We start from the raw sequence: 17,724 nt of genomic DNA, 5'->3' as shown, positions 1-17,724 counted from the left end.
AGTATTCGATGCTGTTTCTATGAGAACCAGCCCTTTGTCCAATGCTTTGCCTCTACCGCCGTGTGGAACTACCTGTCATTGGCTTACTACGCCTGCAATACTTCTCGTTCTCCTGCTCTTCTGGATATATTTTACTAATGTGGTGCCGCCGTACATAGGCTTGACCCTATACATATATATATGTATATATGCATGTTCGGCGGCTCATCAACTGTACTCCATGGGAGCAGTGAGGTGTATCTTGAAATCGCGAGGACGTTGCGGGAAAGATACACTTCACGTCCTCCTGGAGGAGCTGCCTTATGGACCTCTAATTCTAAGGTGCAACCTCGCGAGCCCGACTCAACCCCCACCGTGCAGACGGAGTGCCATGCGCCGAACCACCTGCACCCCCGTAGAAATCTGCAGCAGCACTCCATGCTGCACACGCCAAATCATAGGATGGGCATATCAGGTGTGCATCATACGCCTCACACTATGCTTGAGCAAATATGACGCGTTGAATAATGTGGCTGTTCATTCACAATCTTTGTTGCGGGGTAGAGTTAGGTTAGCACGATACGTTTCAACGCTGTGCGCTTGCCTGTACAGCCTCGGTTGCTATACACAACTCGATGTACTTTGCTCGATGTGCTCAAAGGGTGCAGCAAAGCCCATGCACCGAACCCTGTGGACCCTTCCCTACTGCAGGAAATCCTGCAGTAGGGAAGGGTCCATGGGAAGGGAGAGAAGAGACCATTTTCAGAAACAAGGCTCAGCAGGTTTCTCGTAAGTTGTGTGTTTGGCATGTGGCCTACTGTGTATCCCTCCACAGTGCGTTGCACTATGGGGTTCCCCGAGTCAGTGGAGGGACCTTTTGACAGTCCGATATGCTGGAGTTGAACTGGCGCGTCTGTCTACAGCGCCGTAGCGAAGGATGCCACAGGAAGGACTAGGCTTGGCGCTCACCCATTAAGGATGTATCTTTAGGTTTTTTCAAAGGCACATGTCCGACCAGAGGCAGCCTGGCGACACGCGTGCCCCTGTTGGACCCCATTGTAGCAGTGCAGCTGCATTCGATTCTATTCCTACACCCTAATAGAAGTGATTTTTTCGTGCTGCATCTAACGGAAGGCAGGGCTGCAGAGCACAAGGAGCCGCCTTGCGTCGGTAGGAGATGTGCATACGTGTCTGTCTGTAGGAGCTCAGGCCTTCGACGAGAGTGGAAGTATGTGGCCCCCTCATCCGAGTTATGTAAGATAAAAGCCTAATAGAGGGAGAAGCGTTTTATATGGGAACGGGAGCGCGTAGGACGGCGCTGCATGCAAACAGACAGACGGAACCGATGAGCGCTGCAGCACGTGGGAGCCGCCTCTGAGAAGGGCTAGGAACGGTTTTGTGTGGATGCTTTTAGGATTTTCTTTATCCATCCATTCCTATTTATTATTGCTATCCAGCTTTGGCTTTAATAGAATCGGATGCCTAGGGAGCCGCTACCGCGTTCTTACCCGGCGCAGGCGTAGGGCTTTCAAAGAATTTCCCGCGTTATGCCCGAAGGGATAACAAGGGCCATCGTCTGCCCCTCCTTCAGTTTAAATACTTTTCATTTGTTTCGCTTTTCGCAGGCGTGCGCGAGTACAGGTGCCACAAGGGCTGAGAACTTATTACAAGGCAATTTCCGGGGTAGTGGGGTTTTCCTATCTGTGAAGGCGCTCGCTGCCAGTTAGCTGCTCTGCTTCTCCCCTGCAAGAGGCAGAGCGTTCCTCCTCTTCTCTGCAGGGGCGGCTGTGTGATCGTGATGCTCGTATTATTGAGCCACGCTCTCCACATCAGGCTCCTCCTTGGCCCCTCCAACAGCCACCTCCTCCCCCCCAAGCGGCTCCGCGCTACACCCCGACCCCTACTCCTCAGAAGCACTCGCAGTGCCACCGCACGACCAGCTTCAGAGAGCTCTTTCCTTCACGCACTCGAACGCCTCCCGCTTCCCCTGAAGGCACTGCGCCTGCCGGGGGCCCCCCCCGCAGAGCAAGCAGGTGAAGTGCACCGCTGTGTGCTGCCTGCCGTTGCTGCTTCTCGCAGCCTCTCCTACGTCGGCAGCTGCTGCGCTTGCCCAAGGCAGAAGCTGCAGAGCCGCTGCTGCCCATTTGCCGCCATGGCGAGGCCTCTCTCTCGATGGCGTCGCTCCGCTCCGCGAGACGGCGCAGGAGGCTCTTCGAGCCTCTCAAGGAGCGCCCCCCCCCCCGACGCTGCAACTCCTCCAGCCTCGACGGCTGGCTTCGTTTCTCCTCCCGCGAGCGAGCGCCACGGCTTCTCAGGCGCGCGCAACTTCGCTTCCTTCAGAACGGGGGGAAGCGGCGCGGGGGCGTGCCTAGAGACGCCTCCTACCAGTCAAGAGCCAGGGGGAGGGGGAGGGGGAGGAGGGGGGCTTTTTCCTTCGACTCCGACGCCTCCTCAGGATGCGGATACTTCCTCCCTGCAGCAGCGAGTTGGGCACCCTCCCAGCTTCACGCCTTCCACGCTGCCGCTGCCAGCCGCCTCTGCAGGTGCAGCTGCCTCTGCAGCTGCACCCCCACACAGTCGAGAGGAGGGGGGGGGGAATGCGGGAAAAGCCTCTTCTTCCCCCTCGCCTGGGAAGGCAGACATTCATGTTCTTACGAGCGTTCTCTTCGGAGATCGTGGCCTTGAAGCCTTCAATAGGCTGACTCTAGACGATGAATTCATTCTGCACTTTTATGGAGTTCGACAGACGGTATGCATGCACATGCACATGCACACATGTATGCATGCATGCATGCAGGCAGGCATGCGGGTGGCAGCAGCAGGAGCTCTGAACACCCCGCAGAGCGCCAGCCAGCCCTCCTTGACTCCGTGTCGCTGCGCTCCTCTCTCGCTCTTTGCGGAGGGGGGAGCCTGCAAAAGAGGGGGTTTCTATTGTCTCTTGGTGGCTGTCGGCAGCCGCACTGGGAGTGGCTGTGTGTGTGGCTGTTTGAACGCCTCTCTGGGCTGGCAGGGGCTGGTGTAAGTGTCTTCTTTTTCTGTGTTTTGTGTGCTCGCCTGTGTGTCTTCAGTTCTCGAAGCCAGCCGTGCAGGAGCACTGCGAACGTGCCCCTGGAGGAGGCAGCAACGGCGGATTTCTGCATACGGTGATGTGGACAGTGCGGGGGAGAGAAATGAAGGCAACTGGCATTGGTCGGTCGAAGAAGGATGCAAAGAAAGAGGCAGTGAAATCGCTGCTGCTGCAGCTGGGAGCTGTGGCCGCTCAGGTAAGAGGGAGGGAAGAAGGGAAGAAGGGAAGGAGGGGTAGAGAGAAGAGATGGAGGGGTAAAGAGAGGAGAGCAGGAGGGGTAAAGAGAGGAGAGAAGGAGGGGTAAAGAGAGGAGAGAAGGAGGGGTGAAGAGAAGAGAGGAGGAGGGGTAAAGAGAGGAGAGAAGGAGGGGTGAAGAGAAGAGAGAAGGAGGGGTAAAGAGAGGAGAGAAGGAGGGGTGAAGAGAGAAGAGAAGGAGGGATAAAGAGAGGAGAGATTGAGGGTAAAGAGAGAAGAAGGGGTAAAGAGAGGAGAGATTGAGGGTAAAGAGAGAAGGAGGGGTAAAGAGAGGAGAGAAGGAGGGGTGAAGAGAGAAGAGAAGGAGGGGTAAAAGGTGTTAGGGCTGAGAGGATGCAATTTCGCCTTTTTTTGAGACAGAGGAAGGACGGCCTTTATCATAGGAAAGCTTCGGCTTTGTTGCTACATGCAGGAATATGAGCAAATGACGCGTGTCATCTTCAACACGCTGCGAGGGAAGCTGAACGCAAAACAGAGAGTCATTCCAACCTCAAGACCGCGTGAGTAGAGTTTTTGTGGCAGCCTGCACTTTTCTCGTTGTTTGAGTGTAGGAATGGGCTTTGTTTTTTGGGGGGGAAACTAGGGGAGTATAGGCAGCAGCGGGAATGCGTTGCCAGAGGTGGACAGGTGTGGGGAGGGAGAAAGGGAGGTGAAGCTCTCGAGTGGCTTTTGTATTTGTGGTTTTGTGCCTGTCTCTCGTAGCTGCTGCTTGCGTCTCCGCTTTCGCATTAGAGTGGCATGTGCTGCTGGATGTATGTGGGGAAGTGGGGGAGTGTTTTTTTTATGTGCCTTGAGAAAGCCAGTGTGCATTAGTTCTCCTGGGGCGTTTGCACTTTGGTGGGATTGCCTGCAGAGCACAGCTTTGAGTGGACGTTCTTGATGGATGGCGAGATGCAAGTTGTGGAGGCTACGGGGAGCGGGAGTCATGCGGCAGAAGCCGAGATTGCTGCCATGCAGGATATGTATATTCGCGTGCAGGAGGTGAGGAAGTGTGTGTGGCGGGTATATTAGTATTACGAGGGGTAGGAGTAGGGGGATTGGAGTATATATCTATATATATGTAAATATATGTATATGCGCATGTACCTGTTGTGTGTGTGTTTGGGCAAGCACCGTCGTCGTAGAACAAGGCTAAACAGCCAAACGCAGCATGCGTGTGTGTGGCTCTCTCTGGAGTTGGCTGTTCGGCTTCAGGGGAGAGGAGTGTGATTCTCCACCTATCCGTTTGAGGGCCTTAAAATCTTGGAGGGGATGTTGTACTTCTTGTTGTGGCGTGCCCCACCTGTTGTGTGTTTCTTTTTGCACTTTTGTGAGCGTTTAGGAGCCTCGCAGCGAAGCGATTTTTTTCCGTGTGTCTTGCGGCTTCTCAGTTGAAAGAAAAAGCTGCGATCCGACGGGCTGTCTTGAATGCTGAGGCTTCAAAGAGCAGAAAGCAGCAGCAGCCTCAGGAGCATCGCAGTCCGATTGCGCGTCCTTCCCAGCTGTCTAAACACACGGCTGGCGAGATCAACATGCTGCACAACACCGTAACTGCACAGAATCAGATTAAAGCCACCGAAACTATCACGGAGGCGTCTGAAGGGCATAAGTGCTCTCTTGAGTGGAAATGGAAATCGAACGACGGAAGAATGCATTCTGTAAGCCCCGCATTATTCTTCTAGAGGCCCCTTGGTGGCTGCATAGAGCAGCGTTTTAGAGGCATGCATGCGTAGCGGAGAGTCGCGAGTGCTCCCGCAGAAGGAAGAAACACTACCAGCTGCTCCTCTTCAGGAGAGCACACGGGAAGAAACCGTCGTTTATACGCATACGGATAGCTTGGCAATTCTTTGCGGGAGGAGGAATTTCTGAATTTCCTTTGCGCTGGAGGAAGCACAAAGGAAATTCTGCCGAAATATACATGGTTTTGCACCGAAATATACATGGTTTTGCACCGAAATATACATGTTTTTGCAGTCTTTTTAGTTCCATTTGAACCCTTTCTGCGAGGCCCTCCAACTCTCTCTCGCCTTCTAGGCTCGCGTTTTGTGTGTCAGCGTAAGCAGTTTAACGTGTGGGTGTAAAAGGAGTTTCTCTCTTCTTTCTGTCGTTGTCTGCAGCACGTGATAGAGGCAGTAGGCTCTACAAAGGCAGGCGCGCGTGCGCAGGCAGCGATGCAGATGATGCAGGCAGCAGGCTTCATCGAGCACGTGGAGGACAAAGACAGGCAGGCCGCTATGGCAGTTGTCGCTCTCGTGGAGAACAAAAAGGTGAGCCATTGTGGGGGGTTTGTGCGTGGGGTGGACGCTGTTGGTGCCTACAAGAAGGGTTAAACTGTGGAGGCGGAAGAAACACGTCGGGATACACATATACATATTTACAGATATACATGCAGGAGGAGGCTGTGCTGCAAAATGCAAGCGGGAAGTAGCAGTTTGCTTTGATGCCATTAACGGCCTTCTGGCGGCTTTTTCTTTTTCCCTCCCTTTCTCCCCCCTTTGGCAGAGAGGATTTTGCCGTAATGGTGCATACACGCCTCCCGCGTCTCTCGTGAGGTGCCGTTCCGCTATAGGGGCATCGCTGAGAGACACGGGGGAGGGGGAAGGGTGGTGGGGGGCAAAGGGGGGGTTGAAGCTGCATGCATCTCTGCATGATTGCATCTCTGCATGATTGCATCTCTGCATGATTGCATCTCTGCATGATTGCATCTCTGCATGATTGCATCTCTGCATGATTGCATCTCTGCATGATTGCATCTCTGCATGAATGCATCTCTGCATGATTGCATCTTTGCATGATTGCATCTCTGCATGCATCCATGCATGAATGCATTTGCATTGTGTTATCCCTCTGTGCTCCGTTGTAGGACCTAGCGTTGTACGTGGAGAGTGCATGCCGGTTAATCGCGGAAACTCGAGGGGCTGTGTGGCGTTTGTTTTTACCCGTTGTTTGGAGAGCGGCGATGGCAGAAGGCAACAGGTCACTTGTGAACGTTCTCATTGATCAGCTCAAGATGCAGGCAGCACCCAGATCGGCAGTGGCAGTTGCAGCGCAGGGAGAAGCAGCAGGTGGGCAGAAAGAGCCGTCCCTGTCTTTCTTACAGAACTCCTTAGCCTTCGCGTATGCGGCTTCTGCTGTCTTCGTGATTAGATTTTCTCCCCCGCTTCTCACGTTGAGCAGCGCATGTGACGCTTCCTCTCGGGTGTACCCGACTGCAAGCCTTTTAGTGCCGCGCATGCCTCACACACCCTTCGATACACAGGTGTGTCTGGCTGCTAGCTGCTTCTCCTCCATGTGCGTGTGTCTAAATATGTGCGGGGGGTGTGTTTTTGCGGCGGGGGATGGTGGACGTTGCCACAGGCCAAGGCCCCTCCGGTGTATCTACACAGGAACCTGTCAAGTCTTCCTATGACGCTCCTAAAGTGATGCCTCCCGATCTGTGGGAAACGCTTCTAGACGAATGTACAGTCCTGACCAACTGCGAATTTGGACAGGTGCATGCGCGCGGCTGGAGCTTGCGGGGGGAGAGGGAAATGGAGGGGGGGGAAAATGGTGGGGGAAATGAAGGGTGGATGGAAGCTCTTGGTGCGGGGGGGCCAGGCGAAAGATTGCTTTTTAGAGGGGGGTCTTTTAATAAGCTTGAACTAGTTTTCTTATCTTCATCGTGCCTTTCGATACTTGGCGGAAATGCGAAGCTTTGCATGGCTGCCTTGCGCGTGCATGCAGTCAGTGTTGCACGAGCTGGGAGGCCTTTCGCTAGACAGCAGCTGGTTCCCATCCACACTGGCGATGCGGTACTTCCACAACTATCGGTAGGCTGCCCTCCGTTCCTTGCCGCTGCTGCATGCATGTGTGCATGCATGTGTGCATGTAGGTATGTATGCGTGCTTGCTTGTAATACGTACATACAAGCAATGCCTGATGGCGTAGTTTTTCTTTGAAAAGGGGTTGCGCTTTTTTCCAAGCTGCGGTCGCGATTTGTTGAGGCATCCCTGCTAGTGATGAAGAGGGTGCAGAAGCCGCCTATGGCGTGTCTAGCTTGACGTGCTTTGGCTAGTGGTGACCTTTCGAATAGAAGATCTGTATTTCTGTTCGCGGCTTGCAGAGGTTGTTTGTACGTATGGTGTGTATTGTGTATGTACATGTTTTGTGTAGATGTATATATATGTGTGTTTGTGTGTGTATATATAAGTATATATATATGTGTGTGTGTATATATATGTATGCCCCCAGGCTTATGTTGGCTTTGGAGTGGCAGGCGCAGGTGGCAACAAACATCAGTGACAGGAGAGCTTTCGCGGATTTGGGGGAAGGGAAACACGTTGTGCTTACTCGCAAAGCGGCGACGTTTCCCGTTTTCTCTTTTTCTACGTTTCTTAGAGGCAAGCCTTTTTTCACGCTGAGGCGACAGCGGCGGAGAGAAAAAAGCTGCGCGGGGGCTGGTCGTGGGGGCCTGCGATGGCGCGTGTGCTCGCGAGGTGTATGTACAGCGGAGGGAAGGGGGGCGGAAAAGGCTTTTTAGGGGCACTCGAAGCGTCGCGTGCGTCGATTTCGGCTGCCTTCGAGGCATGCCTGAAGTCAGAAGGGCGGGGGCAGTTTGAAAGTTTTGGTTTGAAAGGGCAGCACATTTGGCTGCGCAGCAGCTGCGTCCTGGCGAGGCTGATGAAAGATGTGTCTTTGGCTTTGATTGTTGCTTGCATCGCGTGGTCGATGCTTTTTGCATGCTTGTGCTCCTTCTTACGGCCACCTTCCGGCTTCCTGAGCGGTGCCAAAAAAGAAACATCAGAGAGTTGCGCGGCGGGGGTTGTTGTTGCTGCAGAGGAGGAACGTATTTTCCTCAGAAGCGTTCAGTTCAGAGAAGATGATATTGTACTGCTTCGTCCTGCAGACACGCATACGTTTACTGAAGAGGAATCTTGGGTAAGAGACGGTGCAGGGAAGGGCAGCAGCTGTACAGCAGCTGCAGCTGGTGTACAGGGGGAAAGTGGGGGGAAGAAGGGGGGGCATTTCTTGCAGGTGGTGCAGCTAGCCGAGGCGCTCGCTGTTCCTGAAAGATGGTACACCAGGAGAAACTTAAGCCTTGGATTTTGAGGCTCTGAGCTTTCCAGCACGTGCATGCATTGTTGTCGGGGGGAGAAGGGGGGCGCTGCCGTCGAAAATGCCTTTTTGTGTTTTGAAAGGTGGTCGGTGTTTTTCCTTGGCCTTTTGAGGAGGCGCAGAGGGCCCTGCCTGCGTACAAAAAAGTCGTTTGCGGCGTTCTGTGTGTTTGTGGATAGCGGTATGTCGGCAATGTTTGCGTATTGTGTGTGGTTGCAGCAACGATGTTTTGTTGGTGTTGTAACCAGCGTGAAGGGAGATTTTTCAGATTCTATGAATGTCAATATCCGTGTGGCGACCGCAGAAGTTAAGAAATACCCGGAAGTTTTCAGTAAGGCCTCTTTGCTTCTCCCTTTTCCTTCCTGTCTTCTCCTTGCTGTTGCATGTTGAGCAGCAGCAGCAGCACTACTACTGCTTCTACCGTAGCAGCATCAGATTCAACAGGGGCATTCGAGGGGGAGGGAGGAGAGCGAGAAACTTTCTCTTTCTTTTCGCGAGCAGCGAGACGCTCAGGCAGGATACCACGAAATGCATGGCCGTTCGCAGTACAGCTCGTCTGTCGCCGCGCTGGTGTATCGGCATTCTTGCCTCCCCCCCTTCTCCACTGAGCTGCACCTTCCGTTCGTCTCTGCAAGTGTCGTTGGCTTCGCAGCTTCCAACAAGTTCAAGCTGTATTACTTAACGCCGGCAGTAACACATGACAGGATGGTGCAGGCGCTGAGAGGTCTCACCATGTCCAAGCATCCCGCAGGCGTATGTCGAAAAACAGTCTTCATGTTCTGTCTCTGCCTCTAACGAGCGCAGCTCGCATGCATGTTGGAAAGACCTTTGCGCTCAGGCTGCTGCCATAGCCACGCGCTTCTTAATGCAGTAGAATGCTGTATACAGGGAGCTTCTCCCCATGTGCCTCTTGCGCTGTTGTCTTCCAAAATGCCAGAAATCCCCCCCTCCCTACGTCTTCGCGCCGGAAATCCGCTACCTCCTGCTGCACACCAGTGAACCCGTTGCGGAAAAGGTCTCTGGCCGTACGCTGCACATCTGACTGCATTTGTTTTTGCAGCATCCTCGCCACGAGCAACACACACACACACACATATACACACCCACACATACACATAGACTGTCAAACCGGCACATTTCTGCCTACACATACAGCATGCGTGGATGACGTTGGCATGCGCCTTCTCTGCCCCTGCTGCTGCTGCTGCTGCTGCCTCTTAGGGGGCCCTGTTCCCCAGCTGAGCGACACGGATCCTCAACAGTACAACCCTCTGCATCAACTCGATGAGCTTGCTGACGGCGACTCCTGCAAAAAACAACGGGTACAATCTTCTCTTCTGCAACAAGTTGTAAGCTTGTGGAAAAGCCCTTCTTTTGCTTTTTTCGCGCGCTCATCATGGATCTGTGTACACCGTAGATATGCTGCGTATTGCATATATTTTATGATATATTTCTTTATGTACATCATGCATATTTATTCATAATTTACATTCCATATGATGAGTATCCGTTGCTAGAAAAAATCCACGGCTTTCTTGCACGCCTCAAGGCGTCCTTCTCCGTTGACTTTTCCCTTCTTCCCGCCAGCCAGCATGACGGGGGGTGGGGAAGAATGATTTTCTACCTTCGCAGCTGCCACGCAAGGCGTCTCTGGCGCTGCTGCCCCTCATAGCCGTTGCCTCCGTTCGTATTTCAGATCCCTGCGGTGTATGCTCTTCCTGCCGTGGTAGGCCATGCAGGCCCGTCGTCAGACTCCTTCCTCCAGCCGCAGCAGCATGGAAGACTCTCACGAGATGCTGGCAGACGGCTTTAGACTTCCGACGGGGTTGCCTCTCAACGAGGCGCAAAGGCAGGCAACTATCAGCGCTATGACAAACAGACTGACGCTTGTGCAAGGTAAGACGCGTCGAGACAGTAGCTTCCCATTGCTGCCGTCGATTCCAGACACACATATATACATACATACACATTCACACATATATGCACACAGACACATACATACGTCCATACATACGTCCATACATACACATACACACACATACACACACATACACACACATATACATATACATACATCCACATATATGTACATATACATACATACACATACATATACATCCATACACAGACTGCACGACGCAGACTTCTCCTTAGGCAGCACATTACACCTGTTTAACACGCTGCCCCTCTATAACTGCTGCGCAGGAGGCGGCGTGTAGCATAGTGATGCATTGTAAGACTGTGTGTGTGGCAGCGGGCTGCTGTCACTCCTTCTGACGCTGGGATTTCTTGTTGCCGGCCTTGTGTTGTTGCTGCTGACGCTGCTCCTCTTCCTCCAAGACTTATTGCGCTTTGGAAGAGGCGTTCTCCTGCGTCCTCTTCCCCCTGCTGCACTACCCCCCCCTCAAAATTCTTCATTTTCTTTTTTGCCCCCCTTGTGTCTCTCAGATTGAACAATAAACTGTTTCTCTTTGGGTGTTGCTGCGGCTGCGCACTTCAGGGCCCCCCGGAACAGGCAAGACGCATGTAGCCTGTGCAATCATCGACGCGTGGCAGCGGCTGAATCCAACGAAGAAGATTCTAGCCGTTGCTGATTCCAATGTCGCAGGTCAGCACTTCTTCGTCTTTTGTATGTGCGTGTGTGTGCAAACGTCTTCTTGCGGACGGTATATTTCTCACTTGCTGCTTGGGGGGAACCGTTTAGCTAGAGGCGCCCGTTGGCGAAGGGGGCCTAGGGGCTGCATGTATGTGTATGTATATGTAGATGTGTGTATATGTATATGTGTATGTATGTATGTGTGTTTACATGTATGTGTGTATATGTATATGTGTATGTACATGTGTGTAAATGTTTGTATGTATATGTGTGTATGTGTATGTATGTACATGTGTGTATGTGTATTTGTATGTATATGTGTATATGCGTATTTATTTGTGTGTATATGTATGTGTGTATGAGTGTGTGTGTATTTGTGTGTATATGTGTGTATGTATTGCCGCAACTCTTTCTCGTGTTGTCGAGGTTCTCATATTGCCTCTTTTTTCCTGCGATGAAACTTGGATTTTTTGCTCTTCTTGCGTGGTGACTGTGCAGCGGATAACTTGATGGAAGGGCTGAGCAACCGAGGCATCCGCAGTGTGCGCGTTGGCAGCGGCAGCGAGTCAGATCTGAAGGAAGAATCAATTCAAGGTGCTTTCAGCGGCTGTTCATAGAATTTGCCACAAAATGCGCATGCATATGCGGACGGTCCCAGCGTAGAGTGTGCATGTTTTTTGGTTTTTTTCTGGGTTGGCTGTGTGTCTTGACGATTTCTGGGGAGCTCTCTAGTGCATGAAAGTTTTTTCGTGTCGGTGGGGTTGATGGGGGTGGAAGAAAGGGGTGTGTTTCACTGTTGTGCATTGTGCTTGTTTGTTTGGTTCTTGTCTCTTCGCTTTCATTTCAATTCTCGCCTACAGATCTCCCGAGGTATCGAGATCTCCTAAGGATGCGAGACAAAAACTCTGGAGAAGCGCGAAGCCTCCGCATGCTGCTCGTCAGGGAGGCCGTTAGGAAGTATAGCGTCATTATTGCGACTTGCGTCGGAAGTGGTCACGAGATGTTTGACGACGTCACTTTTGAACGCGTTATAATTGATGAATGCGCGCAGTCCATTGGTGAGTACAATGCATACATGCACACATGCATGCAGGGATGCATGCATGCACACATGCACGCAGGGATGCACGCATGTGCGCAACACATGCACACATGCATGCAGGGATGCATGCATACACAACACATGCACACATGCATGCAGGGATGTTTTTTCGGGGCCTGCCGGTCGTGGGGTGCTGTTTTTGCTGGGCATTTATCGGTCGGCTGCCCCCGCTGGCGAGGCGAGGCGAGGCGAGGCGCTGTTAGTTGCATTCTTGACAGCATGCGGCTTTTTTGCCGAAGAAGCGAGAGACCATCACCCTTCAAGAGTGCTGCTGCCGCTCTGTCCTGCTTTGCCGCATGTGTTGCCTCGCAGAGCCTTCCAATTTGATTCCTTTGGGGCATGGCTGTCGGTCGGTCGTCCTTATCGGAGATCACAAACAGCTGCCACCTACCATAGTTTCGCGGGAAGCCAGTGATGGGGGGTGAGCGTTCGAAAGCAAGCAGACAGAGCACTGTCTGGAAATATTGCTGTGTCTCCTGCATCTGACGAAAAGCTTTGATTGATGTTTTACGAGCTCTCGCACTTGCGTGTGTTGTGAGCTGTCTCCTCTTGGCCTCTCCTCCTGCTGCTTTTTCGCTCGGCTTCTCGTGCTGCTGGGTGTTATGATGTCGTTCTCCGCGTTCGGGTGTTTTGTTGCTGTTGCCGTAGGCTGCTGGATTTATAGAGCTACTAAAGTGTGCTGATGAATGGGGCCCTCTCTTTTCGTCTAATAGTTTGAATTCCCTGCATGCCAACTCGTGCAGCAGATGTCGTTGCACGCACCCGAGCCAGACACTTACATACACATGCATGCACACAAATACATACAGACTCGCATACATGCACATACATACAAATACACATACAAACACACATACGTACAGCCACACATACACATAGATACATACACCCATACACGTACACATAGATACATACACATTCACCGCTGTGTAATCTTTAAGACTTCTTACGGTCCAACTCTTTTCCTTGTCCATACTAGCGCCTCGATGCCGTCGCTTTTTCTGCGCATTTTCGGAGATACCAGTTTCTTCCCCTTCACGTGCTCTCTCTACTTGATTGTTGTTGGATTCTTTTGCCGTATGTATATATATATATGTGTATAAATATGTATATTTCAAGCATAGGCATTACGCTTTCTGGTCTTTTGCGCGTTTGGCAGGCTGGGAGTTTCTCTGTTAGAACGGTTTGTAGGGAGCGGCATTGCACCGATCCATCTTCTAAACGAGCAGAGGCGGATGCATCCCAGCATCGCACATTTCCCAAATATGCAGTTTTATCAGGGAAAAATCTTTAGCAGAGGTAAGATGAGCTTTCTGCTGGTATTTTGTGTAAAGGTCAAAATGTGGCGTGGCAGGGCTTCTTCCTGAGACGCTTTCTGACGCCGCCTCCTCTCTTCACACATGGTCTATGCTTTGTATCTACATATATATATATAGATGGATGTATGTATATATGTATATATATATCGCTCTCTGGCCTTGTTGCCCACGGATGCCTTCCTCTGGCATGCCCCTTCATGTGTGTATCGCTTCTCGTTCTCAGCCAAAGTGTCGCTTTCGTATGGCAATGGTGCATATTTACATATATATATATATATCTGTATGTATGCCTATGTTTTTATGTATGTATGTATCTGTGTGTATGTATGTGTGTATATACGTCTCGGTGTGTATGTGTATGTGTGCGTGTCTGCACGTATGTGTATGTATATATTTGTGTCTATGTATGAATGTGTTTTTTGTGGCATATATGTATGTGTGTATGTATGTATGTATGTGGATATCTGTATGATGTGCTCCCGCTGCTGCCGCTTACGGTTGCGTGCGTCTGCTTTCTGTGATTTTGCAGACGTGGATGATTGCAATCGCCCTCCCGTCGCAGGCTTTCTCTGGCCTTCTCCCCACAGCCGCGTGTGCCTCATAGACATCTCTTCTGGCCTCGCCAACATGGAATTATCGCTGGGAACATCGAAGTACAGCCTGGTGTAAGTCGGCTTTGCCTTCCACACTTCTAGGATTGCGCAGCAGCAAGAGGCAGACACCTGGTTGCTACTTGCCGCGTGCTTGCTTTGCCGGGGGGCAAAGGGGAGGGAGGGAGGCTGTGAAGCTTTTCACGAGAGCACCAGCCTCCCACGAACAAGGTGCTCCTTCGCACGTGCCTACGGGTGCTTGCCGGAGACAGCCTGGGGGGCTGTTTGAAGGGAGGTTAGCTCTTGCTTTCTTAGTGGAGCGCCGGCAGGGCAGTAGAGGCCTCTTTGTGCAAGCCAAAGAAACCTGCAAAAAGGCCTTTTCTTCTTCCCTGTCTTCCCTTCTAGCAGTCAGTGCTCAGAAAAGGGAAATCTGGAAGTGGCTTGGATCTTTAAACAGGGTTTCCTGAGGAGGCAGACGCGACGTCTGAAATACGTTGCACTCAAGGGGCGTTGCAGAGTTGCTGCGCTTCCAGGAAATCTCCACTGTGCTCACTAAAAGTCGGCGGCTGCAATGAAGGGCCTCCCAATGTTCAGTTAGCACTGCCCGGGCGTGATTGAGATGTGCTCGCAAGCTTGCCGTCTGGTGTGTGTGTGTGTGGCTTCAGGGAAATCGACCCTATATTGGCGATTTTGCGGTCCGTATTGCAGTGTGGCACCATTCGCCCGAGCGAGATTGGTATTCTTACGCCGTATGATGCGCAGAAAGCCCGCATCCGCTTCGCACTGAATGACTCCTTTGTAAGCTGCTTGGTCTTTTGAAGAGGGAGCTTGAGCGCGAGCGGCAGAGTGGGATTGCCCCCTTCGAGATCGCAGTGTGGAGGCAGACTGTCGCATTGCCTGGGGTATATATGTATATGTATATATATAGACACTCAAGAGTGTGTTTCTCCGGAAGCTCAGGGTTCGAAGGACGAGGGGGGAGGGGGGGAGGGAAGGCAGGCAGGCAGGCTTTCTCCGAGGAGAAAGGAAGGAAGGCGGAGCAGCGACGGGGTGGATCTGAGATCTGGGCAGGGGCACGCGCACTCTTGAAAACGAGGAGAGAGTGCCTTAGACAGACAAGCACAGCGGCAGGGAGAATTTGCGGCTGGAGATGTGGCTTCCGCTGTATTGTGTGGTTGCAGGACAAGGCGTTAAGCTACCAAATAGATGTGGATTCAGTTGATGGATTTCAAGGGAAAGAAAAGGATCTGATTATTTTCAGCGCGGTTCGCTCGAATCCGCGAGGCGAAATTGGGTTCCTGAAAGACGCGAGACGTCTCAACGTGATGTTGACGCGGGCCAGAAGGGGGCTTCTCGTCGTAGGGGATCAATTGTCTCTCTGGTAACATCTTAAGAGAGGAGTTTCCAGAATAGGCGGCTGGAGTATTTAGCAGTATTCTGTGCAGCGGGGATGGGTATAAGCACGAGCAGGCATGCAGTGCTGCTCCTCGCGAAAGAGAGGGTGCAGGGGTGTCTTTTTGTCTCTCGGCGTCTTCTGCGGCTGGTGCTGCGTGTTATTTGGCGACGAGTGTCGAAACTGCGCGCGCGTGTGTCTGTGTGGAGTAGAGGGGGGTTCATGTCGTCCATTTGTAAACCGAGGGAAAAAGAATGGCAGTCGCTAAATACATGCGTTCTTGCGGCGCTTGCAATCGTACACAGGGCGGATACTGTTAACTGGAGGCCGTGGATTTCTTGGGTTGGAAGCCAGTAAGCCTCTGTGGCAATGCATGTTCAGCTAGCAGGCTCGTGCTTACGCGCCCCCCCCCCCCGCTTTTGAGGTAGTGCTGCCGCTTTGCTCTGCCACCCCTTGTTGTTCATTTTTCCCCTTTCCGCCCCCCTCTCCCCTCCCTCTGTCCCGTCGCTCAGGAGGTGTCTCTTGTGTGTTTGCGACGGTTTTTCTTCGTGGTGTCAGGCGTTCTATTATCCCCGTTTCGCGGCTCAACGACTATCTGGAAGTTCCCACATACAACTTCAACCCCGTGTCCACCAGCGGCCCCCGTGTGGGCGCCACTGCAGGTGTCAGTGTAGGCGCAGTGGCAACAACCAGTGGAGCGACGGCTCTCAAGTCGGCGTATATGCCGCAAGGTTTCCAAGCGGACTTCGGATCCGGTGGAATGAGCGCTCGGGGAGAGGACGGGCGTGACGCTGCACCTGAGCCAATGCATGTGAGTGTTGTCAGCACTTGAAGCAGTGCATGTGTGTTTGTGTGTGCATGGGTGGTGGTGGGTGTGCAGGGTTGGTGTGCAGGGTTGGTGGTTGGTGTACATGGTTGGTGGTTGGTGTGCAGGGTTGGTGGTTGGTGTACATGGTTGGTGGTTGGTGTGCAGGGTTGGTGGTTGGTGTGCAGGGTTGGTGATTGGTGTGCGTGGTTGGTGGTTGGGTTGGTGATTGGGTTGGTGTGCATGGTTGGTGACTGGTGTGCGTGGGTGGTGGTTGGGTCGGTGTGCGTGGTTGGTGTACATGGTTGGTGGTTGGGTCGGTGATTGGGTTGGTGTGCGTGGGTGGTGGTTGGGTGGGTGGGACTGTGGAGATATGGGTTTGCAGATGGGGGTGGTTGGGTCTGGGGGTGTCTGCATGTGCCCTGGTTCTACTATCATGTGGGTATGTATCTAGCACGTGGCATGAGGCCTCTTTCTGGCTCTCTTGCGTCCTGCATCATGCAGATTGACGGGTAGGGAGGGCGATTGTTTCCTACGGCTGCATGCTTTAACTTTCAGGAGGAGGAGGAGGTTCCCGAAGACTGGGAACAACACCTCTGAAAGCCCCCGTGCAAGGGCAGCCGTGGTATCCATGGTAAGGGTATGAAGGCCCCCGCAAAGGAGAGGAGGCCCCTACACATGTACTTCTGGGCTCCCAAGGCGCCCCGTAAAGGTACTTTCTGTGCATGCACAGATACATGTGGCGTTTGGTTGTTGCTGGTGCTGGGAAGGCAAGAGTTTAGTGTTCGGGGATGCTTAGGCTGTCATGGCTTACGCACTCCTTGTAGTAATAAGTCGGCGCTCACGCTGAGAAACAGCTTTATATTGACTCGCAGTGCCTCTGTATAACTGGCTAGGTGCCAGGGCCCTGCATGCCACGCCTTCTTCTGGTGCGGGTGGCTGTCTCTTTAGCCGTAGCCTCGGAAACCCCGAAAGCTTTGTGGGCTTGCCATTCGAGTGCAAGGATGTGTCAATTGGGGGGGCAGGTCCAGGGGAAAAGTATCAGGGGCCCCCAAGGGCTTGGGGATTGGGATGTATAGGCTTAGGGTATAGGCTTTAGGCTGTTTAGATGGGGGTTTAGTAGTTGATGGAACAAGTCAATACACGTAGCAACCTACAGAATTTCCAAAGTGCCGGCAGGTGACCACTCTGAAGGCTTTCAACGAATTTGCTCTCGGTACGCTGTAGCGGCTTCAGCAGGAAGGGCTGCCAGTGCGCCTCGATTCTTTGTGGCATAGCGTCCAATATGCCTCTAAGAACTCCATTTATCGTTTGGCGAGGGAGCTCGACCCTTCGAGCTTCTTGGGAAGCACTACGCGCCCTGATTTCCTGTAGTTGTCGGCACAGAACGCGCTTTCGAGCCCATTGCCGCCGACATTTGGAGTGAGCTTGCACTCAGAATGGGGGACCAAAGTACAAGAAGCAGATGAGGCCTGAAGCAACGTCCTCGTATGGGGAAACATGCCGGCGCTGCGTACTGACCAAGCCCAGTAGCTTCACTTGCAC

The 17,724-nt window shown here is 52.5% G+C and overlaps 1 protein-coding gene across 1 annotated transcript; it reads left to right on the top strand.

Moving 5' to 3' along the window:
• Positions 1 to 2,131: 2,131 nt before the first annotated feature.
• On the top strand, positions 2,132 to 16,779 carry LOC34622030. Its single transcript, XM_026335972.1, has 28 exons — positions 2,132 to 2,273; positions 2,619 to 2,728; positions 3,048 to 3,242; positions 3,714 to 3,801; positions 4,155 to 4,282; positions 4,672 to 4,938; positions 5,398 to 5,547; positions 6,144 to 6,345; positions 6,638 to 6,771; positions 7,004 to 7,089; positions 7,511 to 7,659; positions 8,097 to 8,197; positions 8,594 to 8,705; positions 9,027 to 9,127; positions 9,312 to 9,399; positions 9,596 to 9,723; positions 10,105 to 10,270; positions 10,875 to 10,982; positions 11,469 to 11,564; positions 11,831 to 12,028; positions 12,385 to 12,493; positions 13,232 to 13,371; positions 13,921 to 14,056; positions 14,647 to 14,779; positions 15,163 to 15,362; positions 15,680 to 15,727; positions 15,933 to 16,185; positions 16,738 to 16,779. Exons 1-28 carry the CDS (start codon positions 2,132 to 2,134, stop codon positions 16,777 to 16,779), a joined length of 3,810 nt encoding a protein of 1,269 aa, XP_026191757.1.
• The last annotated feature ends 945 nt before the right edge of the window (positions 16,780 to 17,724 follow it).

The sequence above is a fragment of the Cyclospora cayetanensis genome, unplaced genomic scaffold (assembly GCF_002999335.1).
Source record: "Cyclospora cayetanensis isolate NF1_C8 unplaced genomic scaffold, CcayRef3 CcayRef3_contig_88, whole genome shotgun sequence".
Lineage (NCBI taxonomy): Eukaryota > Apicomplexa > Conoidasida > Eucoccidiorida > Eimeriidae > Cyclospora > Cyclospora cayetanensis.
The sequence above is the reverse complement of the archived record's forward strand: the minus strand, read 5'-3'. Positions and strand labels throughout refer to the sequence as shown.

Coding starts and splice junctions, on each gene's coding strand:
- LOC34622030 (XM_026335972.1), top strand. CDS start 2,132: ATGGCGAGGCCTCTCTCTCGATGGCGTCGCTCCGCTCCGCGAGACGGC. Junction 7,660..8,096: donor TTTTTCTACGTTTCTTAGAG/GCAAGCCTTTTT, acceptor TTGTTGCTGCAG/AGGAGGAACGTATTTTCCTC. Junction 12,494..13,231: donor CGGGAAGCCAGTGATGGGGG/GTGAGCGTTCGA, acceptor CGCGTTTGGCAG/GCTGGGAGTTTCTCTGTTAG.